At 32.5% G+C, this 12,117-nt stretch overlaps 1 protein-coding gene across 1 annotated transcript in view; it reads left to right on the top strand.

The window, feature by feature from the left end:
• The window catches only part of LOC135197474 (mitogen-activated protein kinase kinase kinase 15-like), a 259,241-nt gene that overhangs the window by 222,452 nt on the left and 24,672 nt on the right, over positions 1-12,117 (top strand). The window contains 3 exon segments of the mRNA XM_064224540.1: positions 10,204-10,353; positions 10,478-10,633; positions 11,780-11,885. Of these exon segments, the coding sequence (XP_064080610.1) occupies positions 10,204-10,353; positions 10,478-10,633; positions 11,780-11,885 (412 nt within the window).

The raw sequence follows: 12,117 nt of genomic DNA, 5'->3' as shown, positions 1-12,117 counted from the left end.
ACACATTTTACATGTAAAATGGCTAATCCGTTCCAAGCCCTCCAAAAACACCCCCAGTAAATTATATTTCCAGGCCTAAAACACATGTTCTAGGGTTACGACGGAAGAAATATGTCTCCAAAAAGGCAAAATACTGTACATGCTTGAGTAATATTCAACTGCATGTAATGTTCAACCCCATTTTTACTGCATATATTAGGACTTTAGCATATGTCCCTTAGCAATAAGCCTAGCCTATGTTAGCGGTTGGTACTGTAGCCTAGTCTATGATTCTGACATCTAAACCTAAGAGCTAAAAGCTTAGAATATGCCAATAAAATGTATAAATAATCAGTATGTACTCATTTCAAATAATTGTTAATTAATCATTAACTATAATACACAAACAAAGAAAAAACAAACCTTCCAATCGATTGTTTACATTCTTACGAGTATCGAACGAGCGCCAAGCAATCATTTTTCCTAGCTCACAGTAAGCCATAAATTGTCATTAATATCTCTCTTCAACTAATGAAACCACCAAACAGTATAATAACCATTCATTTCTATTCTTTATTCTATCTTTACCTAATGGAGATACCGAGTTACTGACAGCTGTAATGAAACATACGTAATACATAACGTAATAACAAAACAGAAGAAGAATTCTAAAAAATACTTATTTGTTGGCAGACTGATTTATTTTATATTTTCTGATATCTAATTCACAATTTTTTTTATTAAATGTATTGCATGTACTCATTTCAAATAATTATTAAGTACCATTAACTATAATAAAAAAAAAAAAAAGCTTCCAAACGTCTATTTACATCCAGCACTTACTAGTATCGAACAATCGCCAAGCAATCACTTTTACACAGTAAGCCATAAATTTTCATTATCTCTCTTCAACTACTGAAACTACCAAACAGTATGATAACCATTCATTTCTATTCTTTATTCTATCTTTACCTAATGTTTTTTTTTATTAAATGTATTGCAAGAATAAGTTTTTCAATTTACAGCAACCTTTTACCAATAGAATACTTAAAGCACAAGGGGTAGATGCTGACCAATAGGAGAGCAGGACCTTATGGGGTGACTAGCATCAGGAACCAATGGGAGAGCGGGAGGATGGTGGCGAGTTTACTCAGTTGGCGTCGCGGGAGTTTTAAAATTGTTCTCGGTGGTCCGGGCAAATCTCGGGACTTTACAGCAACAACCTTTGTATCTTGAAAAACTTTTCTATGTAGAGCAGTAAAATTTTTCGCATTGGCTTTCGTATCTCGAGTTTTCGTAAGTAGAGCCTTTCGTATCTCGAGGTACTACTGTGTATATATATATATATATATATATATATATATATATATATATATATATATAATATATATATATATATATACATACATACATACATACATACATACATACATACATACATACATACATACATACATACATACATATATATATATATATATATATATATATATATATATATATATATATATATATATATATATATATATATATATATATAATATATATACATACATACATACATACATACATACATACATACATACATACATACATACATATATATATATATATATATATATATATATATAGATATATGATATATAGTATATATATATATAGATATATAGATATATATATATATATATATTATTTTATTTATCATGTAAAAATAGTATACTTCATCACAGTATATATATATATGTAAAAAACATCAAATCAAGCATTTTTTTACACTTATAGATATGTGCTTCACTACCGAGAGATTCGGTTCGGCAGCGAACGCAATGTTTACATTCTGCTCACCCACCCGGTGAAGAAAGGGTTAAACGCCGAGCCGGTATTTCCGAAAGTGTCTCCCGTATGCTGGTGGCATTTGGGAGTGAGCACCAAAGCGGAAAAAAGTTGTTTGAAATATTCACAGGATGCTCAGTTTTCAAGATTAACCCTCTTACGCCGAAAGGGTATGATAAAAATCGTCTCCCGTATGCCGAAGGGGTCTCGGAGTGAGCGCCGAAGCAGAAAAAAATATTTTTTTCAAAGAATCACAGTGCGCTTATGGCTCCTTTTTTTGTCATTGCCTGAAGTTTAGTATGCAACCATCAGAAATGAAAATTAATATCATTATCATATATAAATAATGTGATATATAATAGCATGAAAACAAAATTTCATATATAATTATATTCAAATCGTGCTGTGAGCAAAACGGTTAAAGCTAACAAGTTAATTTTTTTTCATTGTATTGTACACTAAATTGCAATCATTTTGGTATATAACACATTGTAAAACAATCAAAGCAACACAGAGAAAATATTATCACAAAATGATGCATGAATTCGTAACGCGCGGACGTAAAAATTTTTTTTTTTTCAAAATTCACCATAAATCTAAATATTGTTCTAGAGACTTCCAATTTGTTCCAAAATGAAGATAAATGATTGAATATTACAACACTGTAAGAGTTTTAGCTTACAATTGCAGTTTTCGACCATTTCGGACGAGTTTAAAGTTGACTGAATGCCAAATAGTTACAACCTTCAATTATTTATTGTTGTATTCTACATGAAATTGTGCATATTTTCATATATAAAAAACTATGAAACACCTAATATGAAACGGAGCAAATATTACGAGAATGCGACGTATGCATTTCGGAGATTTACGGCGGAGAATCCGCGCGTAGAGGGAAGGAAAGTTTTTTTTTAAATTCACCATAAATCTAAATATTGTGCTAGACTTCAAATTTGTTTCAAAATGAAGATAAATGACTGAATATTACTAGACTGTAAGAGTTTTTGCTTACAATTGCGTTTTTCGACTATTTCGGTAGGGTCAAATTTGACCAAACGTTTTTTTTCTATTTATTGTGATTTTAATGCAAATATTTCGAAAATGAGAAAAGCTACAACCTTTAATCATTTGGTGTTGTATTCTACATAAAATTGCGCACATTTTCATATATAAAACTTTATGTAATGGCTAATTTAAAATGGTGCAAATTTTACGACAGCCGCATGAAAAAATTTCTGATTTTTTTTCGGAAGTTACCGCGCGGACGTAAGGAAATTTTTTTTTTTTTTTCATAAATTCACCATAAATCAAAATATTGTGCTAGAAACTTCCAATTTGTTGCAAAATGAAGGTAAATGATTGAATATTACTAGAATATTAGAGTTTTAGCTTGCAATTGCGTTTTTTGACCATTTTGGCAGAGTCAAAGTTGACCAAAGGTTGAAATTTTGGCACTTATCGTTATTTATATGAAAATATTTCAAAACTAATAAAAGCTACAACCATGGGTTGTTTTTAGTTGTATTGTGCGTGAAATTGCGCACATTTCCATATATAAAACTATGTAACGGTTAATTTAAAATGGTGCAAACATTCGCACAAAAAACAATCGCACAAAAAAATTTTTTTGGAAGAGTTACCGTATGGACGTAAGGAAAAATTTTTTTTTCATAAATTCACCATAAATCGAAATATTGTGCTAGAGACGTCAAATTTATTTGTTGCAAAATGAAGGTAAATGATTGAATATTACTAGAATATAAGAGTTTTAGCTTGCAATTGTGTTTTTCTACCATTTCGGTAGAGTCAAACTTGACCGAAGGTTGAAATTTTAGCACTTATCGTTATTTATATGAATATATTTCAAAACTGATTAAAGCTATAATCATGAGTATTTTATTGTTGTATTCTACATGAAATTGCACACATTTTCATATATAATAATCCATGTAACGGCTAATTTAAAATGGTGCAAAAATTATGTCAAAGTGATGAAATAATTTCTGAGATGTGTCACTGATACTTTTTAGTGCGATAAGAAAGAAATTTGCGCTTGCGCACCTGGGTATCGATTGCAAACAAAACAACGCCTTGATCCGTGAGCTCCCAACATCCCCCAAGGCGCGTGATTAAAAAGTTTTTGGCTGGTAGGCCTATAAGTATTTTTCCGCGAATTTAAAAAAAAAAACTTTTTTTATCGACCTTTAATACGTCCAATCGGCACCCGACAGACAATTTATGTCGACGTTTAATACGTCCAATCAGCATTAGAGGGTTAAGAGTTCATTTTTGGCTCCTTTTTTTGTCATTGCCTGAAGTTTAGTATGCAACCATCAGAAATGAAAAAAATATTATCATATATAAATATTAGAATATATGACAGCGCAAAAAAAATTTCATATATAATTGTATACAAATCATGCTGTGAGCAAAACGGTTAAAGCTAATGAGTTAATTATTTTTTCATTGTATTTTACACTAAATTGCAATGATTTTGGTATATAACAAATTGTAAAACGATCAAAGCAACACAGAGAAAATATTATCACACTATGATGCATGAATTCGTAACGGGCGGACGTAAAAAAAAAGTAGTTTTCAAAAATTCACCGTAAATCGAAATATTGTGCCAGAGACTTCCCGTTTGTTGCAAAATAAAAGTAATTGATTGAATATTACTAGACTGTAAGTGTTGTAGCTTACAATTTCAGTTTTCGACCATTTCAGTCAAGTTGTCGAATTTTTTCTATTTATCGATATTTATATAAAAATATTTCAAAATTGATAAAAGCTATAACCATGAGTTATTTTTTGTTGTATTCTACATGAAATTGCGCACGTTTTCATATATAAAACTTTATGTAATGGTTAATATAAAGCGGTGCAAACATTACGACAATCGGACAAAAGAATTTCTGATTTTTTCGGACCGCACGGACGTAAGGAAAGTTTTTTTTTTTTCAAAAATTCCTCATCAATCGAAATATTGTGCTAGAGACTTCCAATTTGTTGCAAGATAAAGGTAAATGATTGAATATTACTAGAATGTAAGATTATTAGCTTACAATTGCGTTTTTTTACCATTTCGGTCGAGTCAGAGTTGACCGAAGTTTGATATATTGGCACTTATCGTTATTTATATGATAATATTTCAAAACTGATAAAAGCTACAACCATGAGTTGTTTATTGTTGTATTCTACATGGAATTGCGCACATTTTCATATATAAAACTTTATGTAACGGCTAATATAAAACGGTGCAAACATTACGACAATCGGACAAGAATTTCTGATTTTATCGGCAGTTACTGCGCGGACGAGGGAAAAAGTGTTTTTTTCAAAAATTTACCATAAATCAAAATATTGTGCTAGAGACTTCCAATTTGTTGCAAAATGAAGGTAAATGATTGAATATTACTAGAATATAAGCGTTTTAACTTACAATTGCATTTTTCTACCATTTCGGTCGAGTCAAAGTTGACCAAAGGTTGAAATTTTGGCACTTATTGTTATTTATATGAAAATATTTCAAAACTGATAAAACCTACAACCATGGGTTGTTTTTTGTTGTATTCTACATGAAATTGTGAAAAAATTATGTCAATGTGACGAAATAATTTCTGAGATGTGTCGCTGATGTATTTTAGTGCGAGAAGAAAGAAATTCATGCATGCGCACCTGGTTAATGCTTGTAAACAAAACAACAGCTTGATCCATGAACTCTCCAGCATCCCTGAAGGTGCGTGATTCAAAAGTTTTCGCCAAGTAGGCCTATAACTATTTTTCCGCCAATTTAAAAAAAAAAAAACTTTTTTGCGTTGATGTTTCATACGTCAATTAAGCACCCAACAGACAATTTTCGTCGACATTTAATACGTTCAATAGGCGTTTAAGGTTTAACTGGTTTAGAATTTTGAAAGAAAGTGTGCGGCAGCTGTAGGCTTTAAAATCGCTTAGTGTCGGAAATCACTTAGCGTCGGTGGCCAGGAACGGAACCCCTGCCGCTAACCAAGGGCCACCTGTACTGTGCCCTGGGTAAGGACAATTACTTTTGATCCTTTGTTTGCAATCAGAATTGTTCTTCGCTATGTAATAGACACTACATGGCTTTACCGCCAACTGTTACATGGTAAAATGAGTGGCAACCAGAGGCAGTATTTTCCTGCTACAACTCTCTTATAAGGTAAGGAATTAACAAACATTTTAACTAATGTTGGCAAAACTTTTCTATTCTCAGTCGATGTAGTTTTATGAATCTGAGGTAGAATTATCCATTCTTCCGTCCTTCCCTCAATGTGGGAATCAGCTATATAATTACTGGGGAAGTTGTATGCAGTGGACCCCCCGTATTCGCGTTCTCCAGATTCGCTGACTCACACATTCGCGGATTTCTATCAGGAATGTTTCCCCACATTATTTGCGGGAAATTCACACATTCGCGGTATTTTCCTATGAGAAATATCCACAAATTCCTGTTTTTTTTATTAATTTCATCATAAAATGCACTTTTTGTGATAAACTATTAAAAAAACCAAGTATGAAAATTTATAGTGGGTTTTTCTTGAGTTTTAACTAACGAAATAGGCTGATTTTAGCGTTTTTATAGGGGTTTCAAACATTTGCGGGTTCTAACTATTCACGGGGGTGTCTGGTACGCATCCCCGTGAATACGGGGTGACCCCTGTAATTAAAAATGACATTTTTATGATAAAGTTTTAATTATACTTACCCAATAATTATATAAATAGATCCCACCCTCCATCCCCTAGCATGGATTCCTGTTGAGCATAAACAGACTGCGCTCTTTGCCATGTTGTTCCTCTTCTTTGCCCCAAAAGTGGGCGGAGCACTGTTACCTAACCAAGGCAAATAGATGGTTAATGTGTCCTGCGAATTTCGCGATTTCAACTGCCAGCGAGTGAAACTCTTAGCTATATAATTACTGGGTAAGTATAATTAAAACTTTATTTTATCATAAAAAATGTGATTTTTGTTCGTCTTCACACAGTGTAGAAAAAGGTCTCTGGAAGGTATATCTTTAAAGCTGCAAGTTGTAAGTGCGGCTGAAGAAACAAAGAAAGTGCACACTGGCAAATGTTTTGGACAAGTGAAAACAACAACCAAAACTGACAAGTCACAGTTTCACTTCATTTGAAATTTGTTTGTATAGATAAAGATAGGCTGCATTTTTAAACCAAGTTTTATTAATTTAAAAAAAAGTATCTCCGAATTATGCTTCATTTAGCAACAGATAGTAACAATGTCAGTAAAACTTAGTCCTCTGATTCTAAAAATGTAAACATTACCAGAATGCAAATGGCACATGATTGCAGTGTTTATATTTCATATAATAAGATGGCAATACTGCATGCTATGTAACTGGCTATAAATCAACAGTTTTATCAAAATTATTATTTTAAGATACAACTGTATTAGTACAGTTGAGACCCGGACCTCGATCCTATTAGAACTCGAAATAATCGGATTTCAACAGAAATTTTTTTAGTAAATGTTGCATCTGAGCTCAACCAAAAATCCGGAAACTGACCCAAGGAATCATATGATTTTTGTAAACAAAAGTGGTTCAGTCAGTCGCCACTAATAGGCATTGTTCCCATGCTCATTTGGCTACTGTCACAACTAACACAAACTATCGACACTGTAAACAAAACATTTGTAACCTAATAATGGTAAAAACCATAGGTTATTCAAGTGAATCACTAGTGATACAACTTTTGATACTGTAAACAAAATAACTACGTAATTACAGCAATTACCTAATTAGACATTAGGATGAGCGAGTTCTCACTTTGTTACCGGAGTAGGATCTCTATCCATAATTTTAAAAACTGAAAAGGTCTATAAGCCTAAACATCAATATCTTCTGGAGAAAATAATAATTTGAAAAAGTTAAGCATATTTTATAGAATATAAGCAATGACATCTTATGCCATTTGCATTCGATATTGTTTACATTCCCAAAATCTCAGCTGATTGAGCTAGCGATAACTTCCTTGCCATTACACTTGGCTGGTAGAAGATATGTAATTTAGATACTTTCTTGTAAATTAACAAAGTTTATCGCATTAGCGTTAAGTGTGATTTCGCTAGTTTTCAACATCACTTTTGCTTGTGCCTTTTTTTTTATATAGTGACAGCAAGTGACATGGGCAATCGGCCATTTCTCAATTTGGAGAGAGAGAGAGAGAGAGAGAGAGGAGAGGACCGAGAGAAGATTTGGAGAACTCTGAGTTAGAGAGGAGCGAGAGAGAGAGAGAGAGAGAGAGAGACTCTGTTGCCTGGGTTATGTTGTTACACCGACACATATCCATTAGCAAAAGTCCATAATATTTGTGTATTGAGAATAATGATCATTTTAATAAAACCCTTGTTTTACTGTATCTAATCATACTGCATGTATTATTACCATATCAGAATTATAATATGAACAGAGTGATCTGCCATTTGCATTCTGGTTTTGTTTACTTTCTTAAAATATCAACTGATTTCATTGTACCGACATGATCACTGTCTTTAGATGCTGAATGGAACTTAATTTACAAAAGAAAGTTGGGTTTAAGAATTGCAGCTACTTTATTTATAAACGTAGTATATATTTAAAAAAGCGCTATGTGTGTTTTTTGTCTGTTTCAGGAAGTGCTTTTGCCTGCCAAAACATTTTGCAGTCTGCTCATTATTCATAATTCCCAGACGTACTTGGCTTACAAAAGTTACGATGCTCGTAATTCATAGTTCCCAGTCGTGCTGGACTTCAAGCCTTGTTGTTTACTAAGGGGCAATATTTTCTTGGTAGTATTTTATAATCAAATTACGTAAAGGGTTTTGAGATATCGATAGCTCCCAGCTATCCTTAATATCGGGATTCTTTCCAATTTTAAAGGAGTACAATTATGAGGATCTACTTCCAATTGATATTGCCCTGCCAATAATGAAGTCACATTATAAAGCACAAAGTGCCCCTACTTTACAAGGATATAAAATTTAATAGCATAACACATACTGAAAGATATTTTAAAGTTATTTTGGATACAGTATTCCAGTAGACTGTATGATTGTTTGTTTAAGGCTGCTCACGGCCACTAGCTAGCGACTTAGGGAGTTTTTCTAAAGTTTATGATAACAGACATACTTTGGCATATTTTTAATATTCTATTGATTTCCTGTAAGAATTAGACTTGATTTTCAATGTTTTATTATTAGCAACAATAATTATGCCTGTTCCTTACAGTACATACTACATACCTAGCATAGCCTATGGCGCTCAGTTAACCATCGTATTATGGCCGAATTGGGCGTACGTAGGGCAGTTATTTTACTATAGTATATATTTAATAATGAAAAAAGTGCGTTGAATGTTATGTTATTTAAGACTGAACTTACTAAATTGTAATTCATGTGTATTTATGGATAATGTTTTGTATTGTATAAAAAGGCAAGGTTAGAGTAATAACTGGTAGTCAAGAATGGATTAATCCATTTCCAGTTATTTCTTATGGGAAAAATTCATTCAGATCTCGACAAAATCGCATCTCGTCGCTTCTTCTGGAACGAATTAGTATCGAAGTCCGGGGCTCTACTATATTTGACTTTTGCAAATGAATGCTGTAAAAATTTCAGAGATCATTCTCAAACAGTGAAACAAAATCCCTTTAATAAGATTTATGTATGAACTATTTTTAAAGATTTTATTAATAGTAATTTGCAGTAGTGTGATTGTTCTGAAACACAGATACAGTAGATATATGCATTGAATTACACTTTTATTTAAACAAACATTACTAAACCTTGTAGCACCTGGTAGCCAATTAAAACTGATACTTTCACTTTTTAAAAAAAATTACTGTACTATAAGCATCATATTAACAACTTAAGCAAGCACATTACAATATCACTATACTGTACATTCTAGTTAGAAATTTTATCACAAGAGGAAGGACAATCATATGTAATTTACTTAATCATACATACTTTACTTACAAAACCAAGCACATAGGAGAAATATTTTTTTTATTGCTTTTCACAATGACAAGTATGTTAAGTAATAAAATCTGCTAAGTTGAGGTCCATTAAATTGAGGTGCCAGTGTATCTTGTTAAATCCAGGTTTTCATTGGTTTATAATGTTTTATTACATTGCTAATTTTTGTGGTATTTGTATTCATATATTTATGCCGGTTTTGAAGTGGCCAAATGATTCACAGTGGTAATGAAAATGTATAGATGTTATTACTTTGCAACATGCAGTTAAGCTAGATTTTTTGCCGAGCATAATATATAACTGGAATTAGTTTCAGAGGCATAATGAGATTTTTTATGATTATAATTATTATGCTGTCAGTAAAATAATTTCTAAGATGATAAGATATTTTAGGAACAAGATGGGTTCTACCTCCTGAAGAAAGATTCTCAACGACGCATGACTCTCACCCGTGTGTTGGTACATGATCAACACAAGCTTACCCAAATCTGGCACCAAAGACTGCAGCAAGAATTAGGTGCAGGCACAGTCTTACTTACTCAGGTACAAAGATTCACTCCAGTTTTGCTCATTTTTTCAACTTTTGTAAAAAATTATGCCTTATATCTCTTGAAGATAATTATTTTGTAAGAGAATCAATTAAAGGGTTTTTATTGTTGAATTTCAGGAACATCTTTTGATCATTCTGGTTGGCTTACGTGAATTTATACCAGAGCACAAAAAGCAGCCCATTGAGCAGGCTTTTGCAACCTTGAAAGCACAAACAGACTGTGATGAAGCTGCCAATCAGATCAATTTAGCATTGTATACATTTCAAGATGCTGTAAGTTTAATATGTATTTGAATATTTTCATTTGATTGTACTTCATGACTACCGTATCAATTATATATTATGATTGTTCGTTATCTTCACAGTTGGTGAGGGAGTGTGTAACTTAGAGAATTACTAAATAATTGACTTAATTTAGCTTCTTTTTTGGTAGACATTACTATCCATTTCTTATCTGAAATTTTATTTTTATATAAACAAAAAGTAGTATCTTAGTTCTAGGAATAGAGCTGCCTCATTAGCCAGAACTCTTGAATTTGTTGTTACCTTTTGGCACTCCAAAATGATTCTGAAACTAATTTGCTATTTACCAAACACTTGCCTTAGATTATATATTCTGTGTTTAGCTAATATGTAATGTCAGTGTCTCCCATACTTCCTATTTTTCAATATTTTTTTCTTTTAGTATTGTATACAAAACAGAAACCTAGGATTTTGGATGAGACCTAGGATACAATGATTGATATACAAAACAAAATAGAACGTACAGGCAAATTTCATGGCAATGAAGATAGCAAAGTCTAGATAGTTAAATTGAATGAAAATCACAAAGTTTGGTGTCACTCTGCCTTACACCTTAGATTCACAGTGGTTCTCAAACTTTTTCATGAGCGACATTATTAGGAACATTTCAATTCTTTGTGACTCAGAGTAAAGTAAAGCAAAAGAAAACGTGCAGTGATATATGCACTTTATATTGGAAAAACGTAAATAATGTGTAGAGCTTTTCATTCATCATTCACAAAACTAAACTAGTGGGAGCATAGCACTGCTTTTTCCTTTCACAATACTAAACTAACAGGATTCATTGTACTGCTTTTCATTCTTAAAACTAAACTTATAGAATCCATGGCACTGCTTTTCATTCATTGTGGGGGGAAGGTGAACATACATTACATAAGTAAATTGTGGTTAAAAGAAGAATTCAATTAAGTAACTGAAGTACACTGAAAGCATGATAATTTTCCTGTGTCCCAGTGACCTATCAAAATTGATCTTGCGACCCAGCTTTTGGTGGTGACCCATAGTTTGAGAACCACTGCCTTAGAAGAAAGCTGTTAAATTTTTCTTAACTTAGTGAAAAGGCATATTTTGTAAATAACATTATTTTTTCCGTTCTGGGTTATATATTATTGATAGGTAAATGAAGTCTTGAAGAGCCATAGTATAAAGCCTCATTGGATGTTTGCTCTTGACAATTTGGTCCGCAGTGCTGTTCATTGTGCCATCACAGTTTTGTCACCAGGTAAGTTGCTGAATGCATTTTTTCTCCATTGCAGGGATTAACGTGCTTGTTGCATCAAGTTAATTTCAAAAGTGCTGCTGTATATTTTTTATGTGACATTGTCAGAATGCTTAGTGTCGCCCAGGCTAAGAAGCTGCTAAACCAGAAATATTCTTAATTTAAGTGTATCCCAGTTTTCTCCACCGCTTTTATAGCAGCACTGTCTTAAGCACTAATGTACAAAGAGGTACAG

Source organism: Macrobrachium nipponense, chromosome 21 (genome assembly GCF_015104395.2).
Source record: "Macrobrachium nipponense isolate FS-2020 chromosome 21, ASM1510439v2, whole genome shotgun sequence".
Lineage (NCBI taxonomy): Eukaryota > Metazoa > Arthropoda > Malacostraca > Decapoda > Palaemonidae > Macrobrachium > Macrobrachium nipponense.
This window is presented reverse-complemented; position numbering and strand designations above follow the sequence as displayed.